General features: G+C 48.3%; 1 protein-coding gene across 1 annotated transcript in view; it reads left to right on the forward strand.

The window, feature by feature from the left end:
* The first annotated feature begins 147 nt into the window (after positions 1–147).
* Positions 148–20,095, forward strand: part of LOC137522311 (nonsense-mediated mRNA decay factor SMG9-like) — a 30,126-nt gene continuing 10,178 nt past the window's right edge. Inside the window, exons 1-6 of the mRNA XM_068242343.1 lie at positions 148–230; positions 1,100–1,259; positions 6,032–6,106; positions 14,109–14,328; positions 14,418–14,515; positions 14,775–14,887. Coding sequence (XP_068098444.1) covers positions 1,104–1,259; positions 6,032–6,106; positions 14,109–14,328; positions 14,418–14,515; positions 14,775–14,887 — 662 coding nt within the window. The 5' untranslated portion in view covers positions 148–230; positions 1,100–1,103. The remainder of the gene's footprint in view (positions 231–1,099; positions 1,260–6,031; positions 6,107–14,108; positions 14,329–14,417; positions 14,516–14,774; positions 14,888–20,095) is intronic.

The raw sequence follows: 20,095 nt of genomic DNA on the forward strand, positions 1-20,095 counted from the left end.
TTTTGCGGTACTTTTGGCTCTTTGAGAATAGAGCCCAATGTGATGGGATGGGAGCACTGCAGCCCTCTCAGCAGCCAGCAGGGGGAGCCCGGGAGCTGTGTCAGGTGGTTGTTATGGGAACCCCTCCCGGAACTGTCTCTCCCCGGAACATATTGTGCTGTCACAGATTCCAGGGAAGGCTTTACCGGTGCACTGCTGTGCAGACAGGAGGGAAGCTGAGCAGAGAGCTGGTAAGTGGCAGCATGTCTCTCCTTATAGACTACTGGAGGGGCAGAGAGGGCTGCCAGGCTGGGGGTGCAGAGGACAGAGAGGGCTGCCAGGCTGGGGGCAGGTGGTGGAGGGGGCAGATAGGGCTGCCAGGCTGGGGGCAGATGGTGGAGGGGGCAGAGAGGGCTGCCAGGCTGGGGGTGGAGAGGACAGAGAGGGCTGCCAGGCTGGGGGCAGGTGGTGGAGGGGGCAGATAGGGCTGCCAGGCTGGGGGCAGAGACGGCTGCCAGGCTGGGGGTGGAGAGGACAGAGAGGGCTGCCAGGCTGGGGGTGGAGGAGACAGACAGGGCTTCCAGGCTGGGGGCAGATGGTGGAGGAGGCAGGTAGGGCTGCCAGGCTGGGGGCAGATGGTGGAGGGGCAGAGAGGGCTGCCAGGCTGGGGGCAGATGGTGGAGGGGCAGAGAGGGCTGCCAGGCTGGGGGTGGAGGGGACAGAGAGGGCTGCCAGGCTGGGGGCAGATGGTGGAGGGGCAGAGAGGGCTGCCAGGCTGGGGGCAGACAGGGCTGCCAGGATGGGGGCAGGTGGTGGAGCTGCAGACAGGGCTGCCAGGCTGGGGCAGATGGTGGAGGGACAGGTAGGACTGCCAGTCTAGAAGACTGGGCATAATTGCAGAAGAGGCTGAGTGATAGCTGTAACATTTGGAGCTGGAATGACAGTCTTGGCGTGTTGTGGTTAGTGGGGTGATACCCGGTAACCTCCGGTTACACATTAATGGAAACGCTGCTGATTTTTAGCTCTTCTGTGCTTTTTGTGGGCAGCGGGTGACTTTTTGTGTGTTCGTTGTACCTGTTGCTGGGGCTGCTGTGTAACGTGTGTTATTTGTATTGCACAGAACGATGTCTGACTCGGGGCACAGTCAGCCCGGCATGTATGTTCCGGGGCGCAACAGGCGGCGGCGCTGGATGGAGCAGGGGCCTTCCGGGAACCTCAACCTTTCTGAGCCTCCCCGGGAGAGGGACCCCATGCTGCGAGATCGGGAGCAGGAGAGGTGGGTGAGTATGGGGGCTTATAGCCGAGTCTGAGACAGGAAGGGGCACATAGCCCGGGCAGTTGCTTAGCTGCAGCTCTGCCCCCTGATGGACACCAGTGAATACTGCAGCTTTCCCAGGCAGGTCTGTCTGGGGCTCAATTTTACACAAATAATGGGAATTTGCACCTTAAAGAGACTCTGTAACGATTTTCAGCCTTAGTTCTTCTATCCTATAAGTTCCTGTATCTGTTCTAATGTGCTGTGGATTACTGCAGCCTTTCCTAGTTGCACTGTCTTTGTAATAAATCTAATCTTCTTTTCTTTGTCAAACCTTGTCGAGTCAGAGAGGAATGCTCTGCTGTGATAGGGAGAAGTTATACACACCTCCTCCACGCCCCCTGCAGGCCCTGTGTGTATTAGTCAGATAAGGTCTCTGCTCACAGCCAGCGTCTGCAGGCTCAGGAGCTGTGACCTTGTGAACAGCTGTGAGTGCAGAAAGATCAGTGCAGAGCCCAGACAAGCAGCTAAGGCAACAAGTGGAGTAACATTCCAGCAGTCAAGTCACATTTGAGTGGAGCCTCTGCAAACAGGCACCTGCTCTGATGATGTATTTCCTGTTTGGAGGCCATCTTCATTGTTTACAAAAACAGTGATTTTATCACCAACAAAGCAGCGGGGAGCTGCGAAAATGTCACAGAGGGGGCTAGGAAAAGACAACAAACGGGCTGGTACGTTTATTTATGTAAGATTTTCACAGTACAGATTCTCTTTCAGTTCTCCATCACTGGGCATCGTCAATAAGATGCAATACAATAATGAATAAAATGCTCTGACGTCCCCATAGAGGACTTTGGCACTCAGTTTTCCAGCATCGAGCAATAGGTTTCTAATAGAGTTGCTCAACTCCGGACCCAAATTTATTCCGGATAGTGATTTCACCTTGTTAAACTCCAATCACGAGGGCGGGGCTTAATCTTACCTATCATGACGTCTTCGTCGTCCGTCCCTCGGCGCCTCTCACAATGCGGTCCAAGCGGCGGTCACGTGACTAAAAACACTTCTGGGTTGAAGGAGGAAGTGTTTGTAGTCACGTGACGCGTGTGGACCGCATCTTGGGAGGCGCCGAGGGACGGACAAAGAGACGTCATGATAGGTAAGATTAAGCCCCGCCCACCCTGCACAGGTGATTTGAGTTTAACGAGTTTCCCTAGCTTCTGTGCTGGTGCTCCTAATACTACAGTCACTGGCCCTGGAATGAGCATGTGTGATTCCTCTGGTTACATGCTGGTTTCAGGGCTGCGACTCCACTGGCTGCATGCTGATTCCAGGGCTGTGACTCAAAAAAAAAGCCATAAGCTCAACATGACAGCCAGGCAACTGGCATTGTTAGAAAACGCCCGAACAGAACAGATAGATGCTGAGGTTGGTCGATATTTTATTGGCAATGGCAGATTTTGACCATTTTCTACTGAATCTGCCTGTGATCGACTCCCTAAAGCTGAGTGACAAATTGTCCATTATGCCTCATAGCTCCTCCTCCTAACCGATAACAGTACCGCCTCCATATACAGTGGTGTGAAAAACTATTTGCCCCCTTCCTGATTTCTTATTCTTTTGCATGTTTGTCACACTTAAATGTTTCTGCTCATCAAAAACCGTTAACTATTAGTCAAAGATAACATAATTGAACACAAAATGCAGTTTTAAATGATGGTTTTTATTATTTAGTGAGAAAAAAACCTCAAAACCTACATGGCCCTGTGTGAAAAAGAAATTGCCCCCTGAACCTAATAACTGGTTGGGCCACCCTTAGCAGCAATAACTGCAATCAAGCATTTGCGATAACTTGCAACGAGTCTTTTACAGCGCTCTGGAGGAATTTTGGCCCACTCATCTTTGCAGAATTGTTGTAATTCAGCTTTATTTGAGGGTTTTCTAGCATGAACTGCCTTTTTAACGGATTCCCGAGGTGACATGTGACATGATGAGATAGACATGGGTATGTACAGTGCCTAGCACACTAATAACTAGGCTGTGTTCCTTTTTTTTTTTCTTTCTCTGTCTGAAAGAGGTAAATATCAGGTATGTAAGTGGCTGACTCAGTCCTGACTCCAGACAGGAAGTGACTACAGTGTGACCCTCACTGATAAGAAATTCCCCTTTTTACCTTTTTCTTGCTCTCAGAGGCCATTTTCTGCTAGGAAAGTGTTTTATTGTTGGAATTTCTAATCAGTGAGGGTCACACTGTAGTCACTTCCTGTCTGAGTCAGTACATACCCATGTCTAACTCATCATGTCAAATGTCACTTCGGGTATCCTTTAACGGAGCAGTGCTTTTCAGCACTGCTAGATTTGGGCGCAGCCAGCGCCGCCATAGACTGTAATGGGAATCAGTCTATAGCGGCGCTCAGTGAGGAACGTCGGCTCTGTCAGAAGACGGAACCGACGTTGCTTAAAAACACAATAATTCGGCCTCCAGCAATCACTGGCAGCCAAATTATATCATTCCCCCACTATCCATGGCGGCCTGGAGGGGGAATAGTAATTAAATCGGCCCGGACTTGTGCAGAAGCAGGATCAGCCGTATACCGGCTGTATCCTGCGCCCAAGTCTACCAGCGCCGATTTCAAATGTACTCTCCTTTAAAGAGAATCTGTATTGTTAAAATCGCACAAAAGTAAACATACCAGTGCGTTAGGGGACATCTCCTATTACCCTCTGTCACAATTTCGCCGCTACTCGCCGCATTAAAAGTGGTTAAAAACAGTTTTAAAAAGTTTGTTTATAAACAAACAAAATGGCCACCAAAACAGGAAGTAGATTGATGTACAGTATGTCCACACATAGAAAATACATCCATACACAAGCAGGCTGTATACAGCCTTCCTTTTGAATCTCAAGAGATAATTTGTGTGTTTCTTTCCCCCTGCAGCTATCTTCCACTGAAGTGTCAGACTGTTTCTTCCTGCAGAGTGCAGACAGCTCTGCCCGTATGTAATTCATCAGTATGTGAAAGCCCAGCCAGCTCAGAGGAGGATTTATCCAGCTTGTAAAAGATAATAGAGCAGAGAGAAGCTGCACTAATCTAAATAATACACAGGCAGTGTGCAGAGAGGGACCTGGAGGGGGGGAGATGCATCACAGAACCACAACACTGAAGAACTTGGCAGCCTTCCAGACACAGGCTGACAAGTCTGACAAGAGAGAGATAAGTTGATTTATTACAGAGACTGTGATAGCAGAAAGTGCTGCAGTAAGCCAGAACACATTAGAATAGCTTTTGGAACTTGTAGGATGATAAAAAACAGGATGCAATTTTTGTTACGGAGTCTTTAAGATCATGCCACAACATCTCAATAGGATTCAGGTCAGGACTTTGACTAGGCCACTCCAAAGTCTTCATTTTGTTTTTCTTCAGCCATTCAGAGGTGAATTTGCTGGTGTGTTTTGGGTCATTGTCCTGCTGCACCACCCAAGATCGCTTCACCTTGAGTTGACGAACAGATGGCCGGACATTCTCCTTCAGGATTTTTTGGTAGACAGTAGAACTTATGGTTCCATCTATCACAGCAAGCCTTCCAGGTCCTGAAGCAGCAAAACAACCCCAGACCATCACACTACCACCACCATATTTTACTGTTGGTATGATGTTCTTTTGCTGAAATGCTGTGTTACTTCTACGCCAGATGTAATGGGACACGCACCTTCCAAAAAGTTCAACTTTTGTCTCGTCGGTCCACAAGGTATTTTCCCAAAAGTATTGGCAATCATTGAGATGATTTTTAGCAAAATTGAGACAAGCCTTAATGTTCTTTTTGCTTAAAAGTGGTTTGCGCCTTGGATATCTGCCATGCAGGCCATTTTTGCCCAGTCTCTTTCTTATGGTGGAGTCGTGAACACTGACCTTAATTGAGGCAAGTGAGGCCTGCAGTTCTTTAGATGTTGTCCTGTGGTCTTTTGTGGCCTCTCGGATGAGTGTTCTCTGCGCTCTTGGGGTAATTTTGGTCGGCCGGCCACTTCTGGGAAGGTTCATCACTGTTCCATGTGTTTGCCATTTGTGAATAATGTCTCTCACTGTGGTTCGCTGGAGTCCCAAAGCTTTAGAAATGGCTTTATAACCTTTACCAGACTGATAGATCCCAATTACAGTACTTTGTTCTCATTTGTTCCTGAATTTCTTTGGATCTTGGCATGATGTCTAGCTTTTGAGGTGCTTTTGGTCTACTTCTCTGTGTCAGATAGCTCCTATTTAAGTGATTACTTGATTGAAACAGGTGTGGCAGTAATCAGGCCTGGGGGTGACTACAGAAATTGAACTCAGGTGTAATAAACCACAGTTAAGTTATTTTTTAACAAGGGGGGCAATTACTTTTTCACACAGAGCCATGTAGATTTGGAGTTATTTTTCTCACTTAATAATAAAAAACATAATTTAAAACTGCATTTTGTGTTCAATTATGTTATCTTTGACTAATAGTTAACGGTTTTTGATGAGCAGAAACATTTAAGTGAGACAAACATGCAAAAGAATAAGAAATCAGGAAGGGGGCAAATAGTTTTTCACATCACTGTAGGTTAGTATGGCCTCAGTATAGAGCTATCAGTCTCCATATTTCAGTCAAATCTTCGTAAGATCTCCACTGATATGTGATCAGGATTGAATCATACAGGGAGGTAGAATGCTCCTCTCCTGTGTATTCCTGACTTGTGTTATCTGTCATTATTTCCTGGGTCGGCTGCTGTCGCGCCGTGATCTGTATCTCACTCTGTGCATTGATGTCTCCCGTGTTGTAGGATGGCAATGATGAAAGCAGTGGCTACACCATGCAGAAGACCCCCATCATCCTGGCCAAACCCGCCGCTGAGCGAGTAAGTACCACGCTGCTTCCTGTGACATTCTGCATGTCTGTGTATGGGGAGGACATGCTTGTGCATGGCTGTGCAGATTACAGCAGTGCATACAGTATGTGATGAGGGTAGTGCAGAGACAGTACCACGCTGCTCCCTGTGGCATTCTGCATGTCTGTGTATGGGGGAGACACGCTTGTGCATGGCTGTGCAGATTACAGCAGTGCATACAGTATGTGATGAGGGTAGTGCAGAGACAGTGCCACGCTGCTCCCTGTGGCATTCTGCATGACTGTGTATGGGGGGGACACGCCTGTGCACGACTGTGCAGATTACAGCAGCACATACAGTATGTGATGAGGGTAGTGCAGAGACAGCACCACGCTGCTTCCTGTGGCATTCTGCATGTCTGTGTATGGGGGAGACACGCTTGTGCATGGCTGTGCAGATTACAGCAGTGCATACAGTATGTGATGAGGATAGTGCAGAGACAGCACCACGCTGCTTCCTGTGGCATTCTGCATGTCTGTGTATGGGGGAGACACGCTTGTGCATGGCTGTGCAGATTACAGCAGCACATACAGTATGTGATGAGGGTAGTGCAGAGACAGCACCACGCTGCTTCCTGTGGCATTCTGCATGTCTGTGTATGGGGGAGACACGCTTGTGCATGGCTGTGCATATTACAGCAGTGCATACAGTATGTGATGAGGGTAGTGCAGAGACAGCACCACGCTGCTTACTGTGGCATTCTGCATGTCTGTGTATGGGGGAGACACGCTTGTGCACGGCTGTGCATATTACATACAGTACATGATACACAAGGATAGTGCAGAGACAGCACCACGCTGCTCCCTGTGGGCATCCTGCATGTCTGTGTATGGGGGGGACACGCTTGTGCACGACTGTGCAGATTACAGCAGTGCATACAGTATGTGATGAGGGTAGTGCAGAGACAGCACCACGCTGCTTCCTGTGACATCCTGCATGTCTGTGTATGGGGGAGACACACTTGTGCATGGCTGTGCAGATTACAGCAGTGCATACAGTATGTGATGAGGGTAGTGCAGAGACAGCACCACGCTGCTCCCTGTGACATCCTGCATGTCTGTGTATGGGGGGGACACGCTTGTGCACGACTGTGCAGATTACAGCAGTGCATACAGTATGTGATGAGGGTAGTGCAGAGACAGCACCACGCTGCTTCCTGTGACATCCTGCATGTCTGTGTATGGGGGGAGACACGCTTGTGCATGGCTGTGCATATTACAGCAGTGCATACAGTATGTGATGAGGGTAGTGCAGAGACAGCACCACGCTGCTTCCTGTGACATCCTGCATGTCTGTGTATGGGGGGGACATGCTTGTGCATGGCTGTGCAGATTACAGCAGTGCATACAGTATGTGATGAGGATAGTGCAGAGACAGCACCACGCTGCTTCCTGTGGCATTCTGCATGTCTGTGTATGGGGGAGACACGCTTGTGCATGGCTGTGCATATTACAGCAGTGCATACAGTATGTGATGAGGGTAGTGCAGAGACAGCACCACGCTGCTTCCTGTGGCATTCTGCATGTCTGTGTATGGGGGAGACACGCTTGTGCATGGCTGTGCAGATTACAGCAGCGCATACAGTATGTGATGAGGGTAGTGCAGAGACAGCACCACGCTGCTCCCTGTGACATCCTGCATGTCTGTGTATGGGGGGAGACACGCTTGTGCATGGCTGTGCAGATTACAGCAGTGCATACAGTATGTGATGAGGGTAGTGCAGAGACAGCACCACGCTGCTTCCTGTGACATCCTGCATGTCTGTGTATGGGGGGAGACACGCTTGTGCATGGCTGTGCATATTACAGCAGTGCATACAGTATGTGATGAGGGTAGTGCAGAGACAGCACCACGCTGCTCCCTGTGGCATCCTGCATGTCTGTGTATGGGGGGGGACACGCTTGTGCACGACTGTGCAGATTACAGCAGTGCATACAGTATGTGATGAGGGTAGTGCAGAGACAGCACCACGCTGCTTCCTGTGACATCCTGTATGTCTGTGTATGGGGGGGACACGCTTGTGCACGACTGTGCAGATTACAGCAGTGCATACAGTATGTGATGAGGGTAGTGCAGAGACAGCACCACGCTGCTTCCTGTGACATCCTGCATGTCTGTGTATGGGGGGAGACACGCTTGTGCATGGCTGTGCAGATTACAGCAGTGCATACAGTATGTGATGAGGGTAGTGCAGAGACAGTGCCACGCTGCTCCCTGTGGCATCCTGCATGTCTGTGTATGGGGGAGACACGCTTGTGCACGGCTGTGCATATTACAGCAGTGCATACAGTATGTGATGAGGGTAGTGCAGAGACAGCACCACGCTGCTCCCTGTGGCATTCTGCATGTCTGTGTATGGGGGACACACGCTTGTGCATGGCTGTGCAGATTACAGCAGTGCATACAGTATGTGATGAGGGTAGTGCAGAGACAGCACCACGCTGCTCCCTGTGGCATCCTGCATGTCTGTGTATGGGGGGGACACGCTTGTGCATGGCTGTGCAGATTACAGCAGTGCATACAGTATGTGATGAGGGTAGTGCAGAGACAGCACCACGCTGCTCCCTGTGGCATCCTGCATGTCTGTGTATGGGGGGGACACGCTTGTGCATGGCTGTGCATATTACATACAGTACATGATACACAAGGATAGTGCAGAGACAGCACCACGCTGCTCCCTGTGACATCCTGCATGTCTGTGTATGGGGGGGACATGCTTGTGCATGGCTGTGCAGATTACAGCAGTGCATACAGTATGTGATGAGGATAGTGCAGAGACAGCACCACGCTGCTTCCTGTGGCATTCTGCATGTCTGTGTATGGGGGAGACACGCTTGTGCATGGCTGTGCATATTACAGCAGTGCATACAGTATGTGATGAGGGTAGTGCAGAGACAGCACCACGCTGCTTCCTGTGGCATTCTGCATGTCTGTGTATGGGGGAGACACGCTTGTGCATGGCTGTGCAGATTACAGCAGCGCATACAGTATGTGATGAGGGTAGTGCAGAGACAGCACCACGCTGCTCCCTGTGACATCCTGCATGTCTGTGTATGGGGGGAGACACGCTTGTGCATGGCTGTGCAGATTACAGCAGTGCATACAGTATGTGATGAGGGTAGTGCAGAGACAGCACCACGCTGCTTCCTGTGACATCCTGCATGTCTGTGTATGGGGGGAGACACGCTTGTGCATGGCTGTGCATATTACAGCAGTGCATACAGTATGTGATGAGGGTAGTGCAGAGACAGCACCACGCTGCTCCCTGTGGCATCCTGCATGTCTGTGTATGGGGGGGACACGCTTGTGCACGACTGTGCAGATTACAGCAGTGCATACAGTATGTGATGAGGGTAGTGCAGAGACAGCACCACGCTGCTTCCTGTGACATCCTGTATGTCTGTGTATGGGGGGGACACGCTTGTGCACGACTGTGCAGATTACAGCAGTGCATACAGTATGTGATGAGGGTAGTGCAGAGACAGCACCACGCTGCTTCCTGTGACATCCTGCATGTCTGTGTATGGGGGGAGACACGCTTGTGCATGGCTGTGCAGATTACAGCAGTGCATACAGTATGTGATGAGGGTAGTGCAGAGACAGTGCCACGCTGCTCCCTGTGGCATCCTGCATGTCTGTGTATGGGGGAGACACGCTTGTGCACGGCTGTGCATATTACAGCAGTGCATACAGTATGTGATGAGGGTAGTGCAGAGACAGCACCACGCTGCTCCCTGTGGCATTCTGCATGTCTGTGTATGGGGGGGACACGCTTGTGCATGGCTGTGCAGATTACAGCAGTGCATACAGTATGTGATGAGGGTAGTGCAGAGACAGCACCACGCTGCTCCCTGTGGCATCCTGCATGTCTGTGTATGGGGGGGACACGCTTGTGCATGGCTGTGCAGATTACAGCAGTGCATACAGTATGTGATGAGGGTAGTGCAGAGACAGCACCACGCTGCTCCCTGTGGCATCCTGCATGTCTGTGTATGGGGGGGACACGCTTGTGCATGGCTGTGCATATTACATACAGTACATGATACACAAGGATAGTGCAGAGACAGCACCACACTGCTCCCTGTGGCATCCTGCATGTCTGTGTATGGGGGGGACACGCTTGTGCATGGCTGTGCATATTACATACAGTACATGATACACGAGGATAGTGCAGAGACAGCACCACACTGCTTACTGTGGCATTCTGCATGTCTGTGTATGGGGGAGACACGCTTGTGCATGGCTGTGCATATTACATACAGTACATGATACACGAGGATAGTGCAGAGACAGCACCACGCTGCTTACTGTGGCATTCTGCATGTCTGTGTATGGGGGAGACACGCTTGTGCATGGCTGTACAGATTACAGCAGTGCATACAGTATGTGATGAGGGTAGTGCAGAGACAGCACCACACTGCTTACTGTGGCATTCTGCATGTCTGTGTATGGGGGGGACACGCTTGTGCATGGCTGTGCATATTACATACAGTACATGATACACGAGGATAGTGCAGAGACAGCACCACGCTGCTTACTGTGGCATTCTGCATGTCTGTGTATGGGGGAGACACGCTTGTGCATGGCTGTACAGATTACAGCAGTGCATACAGTATGTGATGAGGGTAGTGCAGAGACAGCACCACACTGCTTCCTGTGGCATTCTGCATGTCTGTGTATGGGGGGGACACGCTTGTGCATGGCTGTGCAGATTACATACAGTACATACAGTATGTGATGAGGGTAGTGGAAAGAATACTGTCCATACACATCCAATCCAAATCTGGACTCGACCATTCTCAGTGAAATCTTCAATAATTTACTTATCATTCAAAATGCGGTGATGTAGCAACAAACAAGGACAACGTTTCGGCCACTGCCCTTTATCAAGTGCTTGATAAATGTTGCGCTTGTTTGTTGCTGCATCACCACGTTTTGAATGATAAATAAATTATTGAAGATTTCACTGAGAATGGTCGAGTCCAGATTTGTATTGGATGTGTATGGACAGTATTGTATGGGAGGCTTGATGAACCCCCCCTTCTGTGTCTTCCCATGTAATATTCACTAGAGCCTGAGGCCTGCAGACGCTTACTTGTGTTACGGTAGTGCAGAGACAGCACTGTCTGTCTGGTGTTCCCACTTTAGCGCTTTGCAGCAGTGTGACCCCTGATTATTTGCTCTGTCTGCAGTATCACTTTATCTGCTTACAGACCGGCGTGGTTGGAATCTGCATCCTGCTGGTGGCTGTGCGGCTCTGACAGGATGTGGATTCCGACTATTGCCCGTCGCGCTCTTACGCCGTCCTCACCACTGTCCCGCCGCTGCACCCGCTCACTCTGCTGTCTCAGTCTCAGCAATTTCATTGGCTCCTGGCCCCGTAATTACTGTGAGCCAATCCCAGAGCACTGGGAAAGGTCCTTAAAGAGAACCAGAGAGGAAGCACCCTCATGTATTTTATTACATTTATCAGTGGGAACATGACAGTAAACACCTACCCTGCTTTTAGTTTCATTGTTATCTGCTTACTTAGTCTATTATCACCTGTGATAAGAATCCCCGACTGGCTCAGTCTAGGTTTGACCTGGAATCATTATAGCTGAGTCACTCTTCTGTGGAGTCTTTTCAAGCCCAAGCCTACCACCTCCTGGCTCAGATTTCCTGCTTTGCATACTGAGAGCTGTGATGACATGGGAGGGGCTGCTGCTGCTGAGAGAGAATCTCTGAAACAGACACGTGTGGCTGCAATATGATCTGTGTGCTCTGTCTGCATAGATAATGATGGTGACTGCAGTTTCATTCCTATGAGAGACACTTCCTACAGGCAGCTGCACATCATACCAAAATGAAAGCACACAGATGAAAGGCTGCAGCCTTTCTCATATAGCCTAAATAGCAGCCTAGTCTCATATACCCTAGATAGCAGCCTAGTCTCATATAGCCTAGACAGCACATGCAGAACAACTCATAACCCGGAAGGAGAAGGGATATGAGCCGGCAGCCATATTTGATTTTACCTGGAGCAATAATGGATAAAAAACACAAAAAAAAAGGCACACCAGAGCGGCGAAATTATCAGGTAGAGCATTTATTCTTTACAAGCTATATACTGATATGTTTATTTTGTGTGAAACGTTCATCTCTGGTTCCCTTTAAGGGGCCAGCTCTGTCCGGTCCCAAAAGGGTTAAATAATATCTCCAAATCAGTGGTCATGTGACCTGCGGCCTGCTTGTCGGAGGCGGTGTGTAGCGCTGCTAGGAGAGTGCTGTCAGGGTAATGCACTTGAAGCCTGACATTCTGTTCACTGTTTCTCCTGAGTTTTCTTCTAGGAAATAATTTTTCTTCTTTTCTACACAAAACTTTTTGGGAATTTTTTAGTTGAATAAAGGAAAAAGTAGATGAGAAAAGTCATATCACAGTTATTGTGAGTGTTTCTTGCTTGCTGGGGGCTTATTAATGGGGTGTGAGGATATCACTGGGGAGAATACACAGGAGGAGGGGTCACTGAATGCTGGGCGTCGCCGCAGATTCATGTAACTCCGCCTGCTCCACCCCTCATTGCCCTGTCCAGAAGTACACGCAGCCTGATAGAGAACTGCAGCTTCCCCTTGGAATGTCTTTTATCTAGAATTCTGGAGACGTAACCTGGCCATACATCTATCGACTTGGCGGCCGATCGACCACCTGATTCGATAACTATCCAATCGGATGAAAACCGGTGCCGCCAAATGCATGTCTGTTCAATGGTGCGACCAATTTCAGGCCAAGCATGTCGATTGGCTGCAAGATGTCGGGGTTGATCTGCTGCGCGACAGTAACGGGGAGCGACAAAACCCCCGACGCTGTCCCTCCTAATGTCCAATGTGGTTGCCGGCGTGCACATGGGCACGTGTGTGATGTCACGCCTACGTTACTCTGGCAACCACATAGAGCGCATGTTTGGATGGAGCCAACGGCGCAGACCAGTAATCTACACTGCACTGGGCACCGGAGGGCACACTGGACATTGGGGGGGGGGGGGACAGCGATGGACGCAGGGTCACAAGGCCCATTCCGGATCAATTTCAGCATGATACTGATCAGGAATCGGCCTGCTGTGTGTGGGCAGCTGGCAGATCTCTTTCCAACCAGATTCAGTCAGAGAGAGATTGGTCTCTTGGTCAGATCTGCCCGTCATTGCTCCATGTGTCGCTACCTTTAAACTCTCAGATCTCATCCCCACATTCCCTGATTAACCACTTACTAACAAGCTGACTTATAAAAACGTCCTGCTAGAGCCTCTTAACGGCTCCAGGAAGTTTTTATAAGTCAAGCAGTGCTGCCGCCGCTGTGCGCGTGCGTGCTCCCGTGCATGTGCACGCTCCCACATATGTGCATGCTCCCGCGCATGTGCACGTGAAAAAAGGGGAAAACAAACACCGTAGAGAAACTACACCTTTATTTCCAAATACTATATTGTCACCATACTTTGTACTAGGAACATAATTAAAATCTTGTGATAACCAGGACAAATAGGCAGATAAAATGTGTGGGTATTTATGTACAGTAGCAGTGTTTATATTAAACCTATAGGGGATGAAATTGGAGAAATAGTGTATTTTTGGTGGTGAAAAAACAAGATATGGTTCATTTTATTGTGATAAGTAGTGATGAAGCTATTGGCAAATGAAAGGGATGAGCACTGAAAGGTGAAAATCGCTCTTGTCCGTTAGGGTAAAACCCCTTTGGGGTGAAGTGGGTAACATATGAAGTCTGTCCAGCAGCTGAGGTGTCAGTTCTCACTGCCTCTGACCTTTGGGGTGAAGCGGGTAACATATGAAGTCTGTCCAGCAGCTGAGGTGTCAGTTCTCACTGCCTCTGACCTCTCCACATACTGAGTAACTTTCATCCTATTCAGTTTTCTGTCGCCACATTTTACTTTTGGTACAAGTCCTCTGTTTCTTCTGACTGGAATTTATGTTGTTTGTTTAGTCGAAGCCAGCACCGGCCCCAGCCGCTCCTGAAAAGCCCATTGTGCTGATGAAGGCCAGAGAGGAGGGTAAAGCAGCCCCGACAGTAGATGGAGCCGCTGTGCCAGCCACTGCTGCCACAGCCAAGGTGGAGAAGGAGGGACAGCGCCCCACGCAGCCAGTCTATCAGATCCAGAACCGGGGAATGGGCGCTGCGGCCAACGCGGGGGCGAATGTGGACCGTAAGTATTGCCTGTCTGCAGGGAGGAGATTCATCTCTCCCATTGGCCCATCTCCCAGTCTGACGATCCTCCCTCTTCCCTCCGGGCAGCTGTGGTCGGCCAGGCAAAGCTGATGCCTCCTCAGAAGATGAAGCACAGCATCAAGCTGGTGGATGAATACATGAACTGGTGTGACAGCGCCATTGAGGTAGGGGCATCACCGGGGGTATGCCGGGGGGATGGGTGACAGCAAGGTAGGGGCATCACCAGGGGTATGGCGGGGGGGGGGGAGGAATGGGTGACAGGGCCATCGAGGTAGGGGCATCACCGGGGGTATGGCGGGGGGATGGGTGACAGCAAGGTAGGGGCATCACCAGGGGTATGGAGGGGCATTGCCTAGAGCCAGAGGACACTTGTGTCTTTTCCTTCTCTTTGTGAAACCATCTTTCTTCTTGCTGGTGTTTCAGTATTTACTGGATCAGACGGACGTCCTTGTGGTCGGAGTTCTTGGATTTCAGGGAGCCGGGAAGTCCACAATGATGTCCCTTCTCTCTGCTAACTCCCCAGACGACGACCAGAGGTGAGATATAGATATAGATTATATATTATGCTTTACATGTTATTTGCTCTCCTGACTTATCCAGCCACATACAAAGTGCAGTTTCATTCAGTTCTTCCATAGTGGAATCTTCAGCTCAGCTTGCCGGCTCCCATGCGATCGCTCCTCACACACCAGGTGCCCGTATGCAATTCACTTTTTCTTTTGAATTTTCTGCTAGAAGATAATTTGCATCTATAACTTTTCAGGATTCCATCATTGGAAAAGTAGCAAAAGGTTGGTGAAAATGTACTATCAAAATGCTTTTGACAAGGTAAGAAAACATCAGAACAGTGGAGGGAGGGCCGCTGCAACCACCAAGGCAAAGCCAATGGGAGCAAGGGGTCCAAAACGCCACAAAAGCCAGAGTCCGAGAAGGTTGTCCTGCTACACTAATTGCCAGGGTAAAGAAATCCAAGTTTTATTTAGAACATCAGATGACATGCAAATAAAAGCTCATGTGTATTGCAGCATTGCATGGCTCCTCAATCATACATTAATAATCCATGCAGTGCTCCGATACATCTGATGTTCTAAATAAAACTTGTCTTTTTTTACCCCGCCAATTGGTGTAGTATGAAAATATCACCTGGGAGAAAGTGAATTGCATATGAGGCCCTGGTGGTGACTCTGCAAATTCTTAGTTAACCACTTGAGGACCTAGGGCTTTCTACCCCTTAAGGACCGGCCACTTTTTTTCCATTCAGACCACTGCAGCTTTCACGGTTTATTGCTCGCTCATACAACCTACCACCTAAATGAATTTTGGCTCCTTTTCTTGTCACTAATACAGCTTTCTTTTGGGGCTATTTGATTGCTCCTGCGATTTTTACTTTTTATTATATTCATCAAAAAAGACATGAATTTTGGCAAAGAAATGATTTTTTTAACTTTCTGTGCTGACATTTTTCAAATAAAGTAAAATTTCTGTATACATGCAGCACGAAAAATGTGGACAAACATGTTTTTGATAAAAAAAAACCCATTCAGTGTATATTTATTGGTTTGGGTAAAAGTTATAGCGTTTACAAACTATGGTGCAAAAAGTGAATTTTCCCATTTTCAAGCATCTCTGACTTTTCTGACCCCCTGTCATGTTTCATGAGGGGCTAGAATTCCAGGATAGTATAAATACCCCCCAAATGACCCCATTTTGGAAAGAAGACATCCCAAAGTATTCACTGAGAGGCATAGTGAGTTCATAGAAGATATTATTTTTTTGTCACAAGTAAGCGGAAAATGACACTTTGTGAGAGAAAAAAAAAAAAAAAAAAAGTTTCCATTTCTTCTAACTTGCGACAAAAAAAAATGAAATCTGCCACGGACTCACCATGCCCCTCTCTGAATACCTTGAAGGGTCTACTTTCCAAAATGGGATCATTTGTGGGGTGTGTTTACTGTCCTGACATTTTGGGGGGTGCTAAATTGTAAGCACCCCTGTAAAGCCTAAAGGTGCTCATTGGACTTTGGACCCCTTAGCGCAGTTAGGCTGCAAAAAAGTGCCACACATGTGGTATTGCCGTACTCAGGAGAAGTAGTATAATGTGTTTTGGGGTGTATTTTTACACATACCCATGCTGGGTGGGAGAAATATCTCTGTAAATGACAATTTGTTAATTTTTTTTACACACAATTGTCCATTTACAGAGATATTTCTCCCACTCAGCATGGGTATGTGTAAAAATACACCACAAAACACATTATACTACTTCTCCTGAGTACGGCGATACCACATGTGTGGCACTTTTTTGCACCCTAACTGCGCTAAAGGGCCCAAAGTCCAATGAGTACCTTTAGGATTTCACAGGTCATTTTGAGAAATTTCGTTTCAAGACTACTCCTCACGGTTTAGGGCCCCTAAAATGCCAGGGCAGTATAGGAACCCCACAAATGACCCCATTTTAGAAAGAAGACACCCCAAGGTATTCCGTTAGTAGTATGGCGAGTTCATAGAAGATTTTATTTTTTGTCATAAGTTAGCGGAAAATGACACTTTGTGAAAAAACACAATTAAAATCAATTTCCGCTAACTTTTGACAAAAAATAAAATCTTCTATGAACTCACCATACTCCTAACGGAATACCTTGGGGTGTCTTCTTTCTAAAATGGGGTCATTTGTGGGGTTCCTATACTGCCCTGGCATTTTAGGGGCCCTAAACCGTGAGGAGTAGTCTTGAAACGAAATTTTTCAAAATGACCTGTGAAATCCTAAAGGTACTCATTGGACTTTGGGCCCTTTAGCGCAGTTAGGGTGCAAAAAAGTGCCACACATGTGGTATCGCCATACTCGGGAGAAGTAGTACAATGTGTTTTGAGGTGTATTTTTACACATACCCATGCTGGGTGGGAGAAATACCTCTGTAAATGGACAATTGTGTGTAAAAAAAATCAAAAGATTGTCATTTACAGAGGTATTTCTCCCACCCAGCATGGGTATGTGTAAAAATACACCCCAAAACACATTGTACTACTTCTCCCGAGTACGGCGATACCACATGTGTGGCACTTTTTTGCACCCTAACTGCACTAAGGGGCATAAAGTCCAATGAGTACCTTTAGGATTTCACAGGTCATTTTTGTTTCAAGACTACTCCTCACGGTTTAGGGCCCCTAAAATGCCAGGGCAGTATAGGAACCCCACTAATGACCCCATTTTAGAAAGAAGACACCCCAAGGTATTCCGTTAGGAGTATGGTGAGTTCATAGAAGTTTTTATTTTTTTGTCACAAGTTAGCGGAAATTGATTTTAATAGTTTTTTTTCACAAAGTGTCATTTTCCGCTAACTTGTGACAAAAAATAAAATCTTCTATGAACTCACCATACTCCGTACGGAATACCTTTGGGTGTCTTCTTTCTAGAATGGGGTCATTTGTGGGGTTCCTATACTGCCCTGGCATTTTAGGGGCCCTAAACCGTGAGGAGTAGTCTTGAAACCAAATGTCGCAAAATGACCTGTGAAATCCTAAAGGTACTCATTGGACTTTGGGCCCCTTAGCGTACTTAGGGTGTAAAAAAGTGCCACACATGTGGTACCGCTGTACTCAGGAGAAGTAGTATAATGCGTTTTGGGGTGTATTTTTACACATACCCATGCTAAGTGGGAGAAATATCTCTGTAAATGACAATTGTTTGATTTTTTTACACACAATTGTCCATTTACATAGAAATTTCTCCCACCCAGCATGGGTATGTGTAAAAATACACCCCAAAACACATTATACTACTTTTCCTGAGTACGGCGGTACCACATGTGTGACACTTTTTTGCAGCCTAGGTGCGCTAAGGGGCCCAACGTCCTATTCACAGGTCATTTTGAAGCATTTGTTTTCTAGACTACTGCTCGCGGTTTAGGGCCCCTAAAATGCCAGGGCAGTATAGGAACCCCACAAGTGACCCCATTTTAGAAAGAAGACACCCCAAGGTATTCCGTTAGGTGTATGGCGAGTTCATAGAAGATTTTATTTTTTGTCACAAGTTAGTGAAAAATGACACTTTGTGAAAAAAAAACAATAAAAATTAATTTCCGCTAACTTTTGACAAAAAATAAAATCTTCTATGAACTCGTCATACACCTAACAGAATACCTTGGGGTGTCTTTTTTTTCTAAAATGGGGTCACTTGTGGGGTTCCTATACCGCCCTGGCATTTTACAGGCCCAAAACCGTGAGTAGTCTGGAAACCAAATGTCTCAAAATGACTGTTCAGGGGTATAAGCATCTGCAAATTTTGATGACAGGTGGTCTATGAGGGGGCGAATTTTGTGGAACCGGTCATAAGCAGGGTGGCCTTTTAGATGACAGGTTGTATTGGGCCTGATCTGATGGATAGGAGTGCTAGGGGGGTGACAGGAGGTGATTGATGGGTGTCTCAGGGGGTGGTTAGAGGGGAAAATAGATGCAATCAATGCACTGGGGAGGTGATCGGAAGGGGGTCTGAGGGTTTGGCCGAGTGATCAGGAGCCCACACGGGGCAAATTGGGGCCTGATCTGATGGGTAGGTGTGCTAGGGGGTGACAGGAGGTGATTGATGGGTGTCTCAAGGTGTGATTAGAGGGGGGAATAGATGCAAGCAATGCACTGGCGAGGTGATCAGGGCTGGGGTCTGAGGGCATTCTGAGGGTGTGGGCGGGTGATTGAGTGCCCTAGGGGCAGATAGGGGTCTAATCTGATAGGTAGCAGTGACAGGGGGTGATTGATGGGTAATTAGTGGGTGTTTAGGGTAGAGAATAGATGGAAACACTGCGCTTGGGTGGTGATCTGATGTCGGATCTGCGGGCGATCTATTGGTGTGGGTGGGTGATCAGTTTGCCCGCAAGGGGCAGGTTAGGGGCTGATTGATGGGTGGCAGTGACAGCGGGTGATTGATGGGTGGCAGTGACAGGGGGTGATTGATGGGTGGCAGTGACAGGGGGTGATTGATGGGTGATTGATAGGTGATTGACAGGTAATCAGTGGGTTATTACAGGGGAGAACAGATGTAAATATTGCAGTGGCGAATTGATAAGGGGGGGTCTGAGGGCAATCTGAGCGTGTAGGCGGGCGATTGGGTGCCCGCAAGGGGCAGATTAGGGTCTGATCTGATGGGTAACAGTGACAGGTGGTGATAGGGGGTGATTGATGGGTGATTGATGGGTAATTAGTGGGTGTTTAGAGGAGAGAATAGATGGAAACACTGCGCTTGGGTGGTGATCTGATGTCGGATCTGCGGGCGATCTATTGGTGTGGGTGGGTGATCAGTTTGCCCGCAAGGGGCAGGTTAGGGGCTGATTGTTGGGTGGCAGTGACAGGGGGTGATTGATGGGTGATAGGTGATTGACAGGTGATCAGTGGGTTATTACAGGGAAGGACAGATGTAAATATTGCACTGGCGAATTGATAAGGGGGGGTCTGAGGGCAATCTGAGCGTGTAGGCGGGCGATTGGGTGCCCGCAAGGGGCAGATTAGGGTCTGATCTGATGGGTAACAGTGACAGGTGGTGATAGGGGGTGATTGATGGGTGATTGATGGGTAATTAGTGGGTGTTTAGAGGAGAGAATAGATGGAAACACTGCGCTTGGGTGGTGATCTGATGTCGGATCTGCGGGCGATCTATTGGTGTGGGTGGGTGATCAGATTGCCCGCAAGGGGCAGGTTAGGGGCTGATTGATGGGTGGCAGTGACAGGGGGTGATTGATGGGTGATAGGTGATT

The sequence above is a fragment of the Hyperolius riggenbachi genome, chromosome 6 (genome assembly GCF_040937935.1).
Source record: "Hyperolius riggenbachi isolate aHypRig1 chromosome 6, aHypRig1.pri, whole genome shotgun sequence".
NCBI lineage: Eukaryota > Metazoa > Chordata > Amphibia > Anura > Hyperoliidae > Hyperolius > Hyperolius riggenbachi.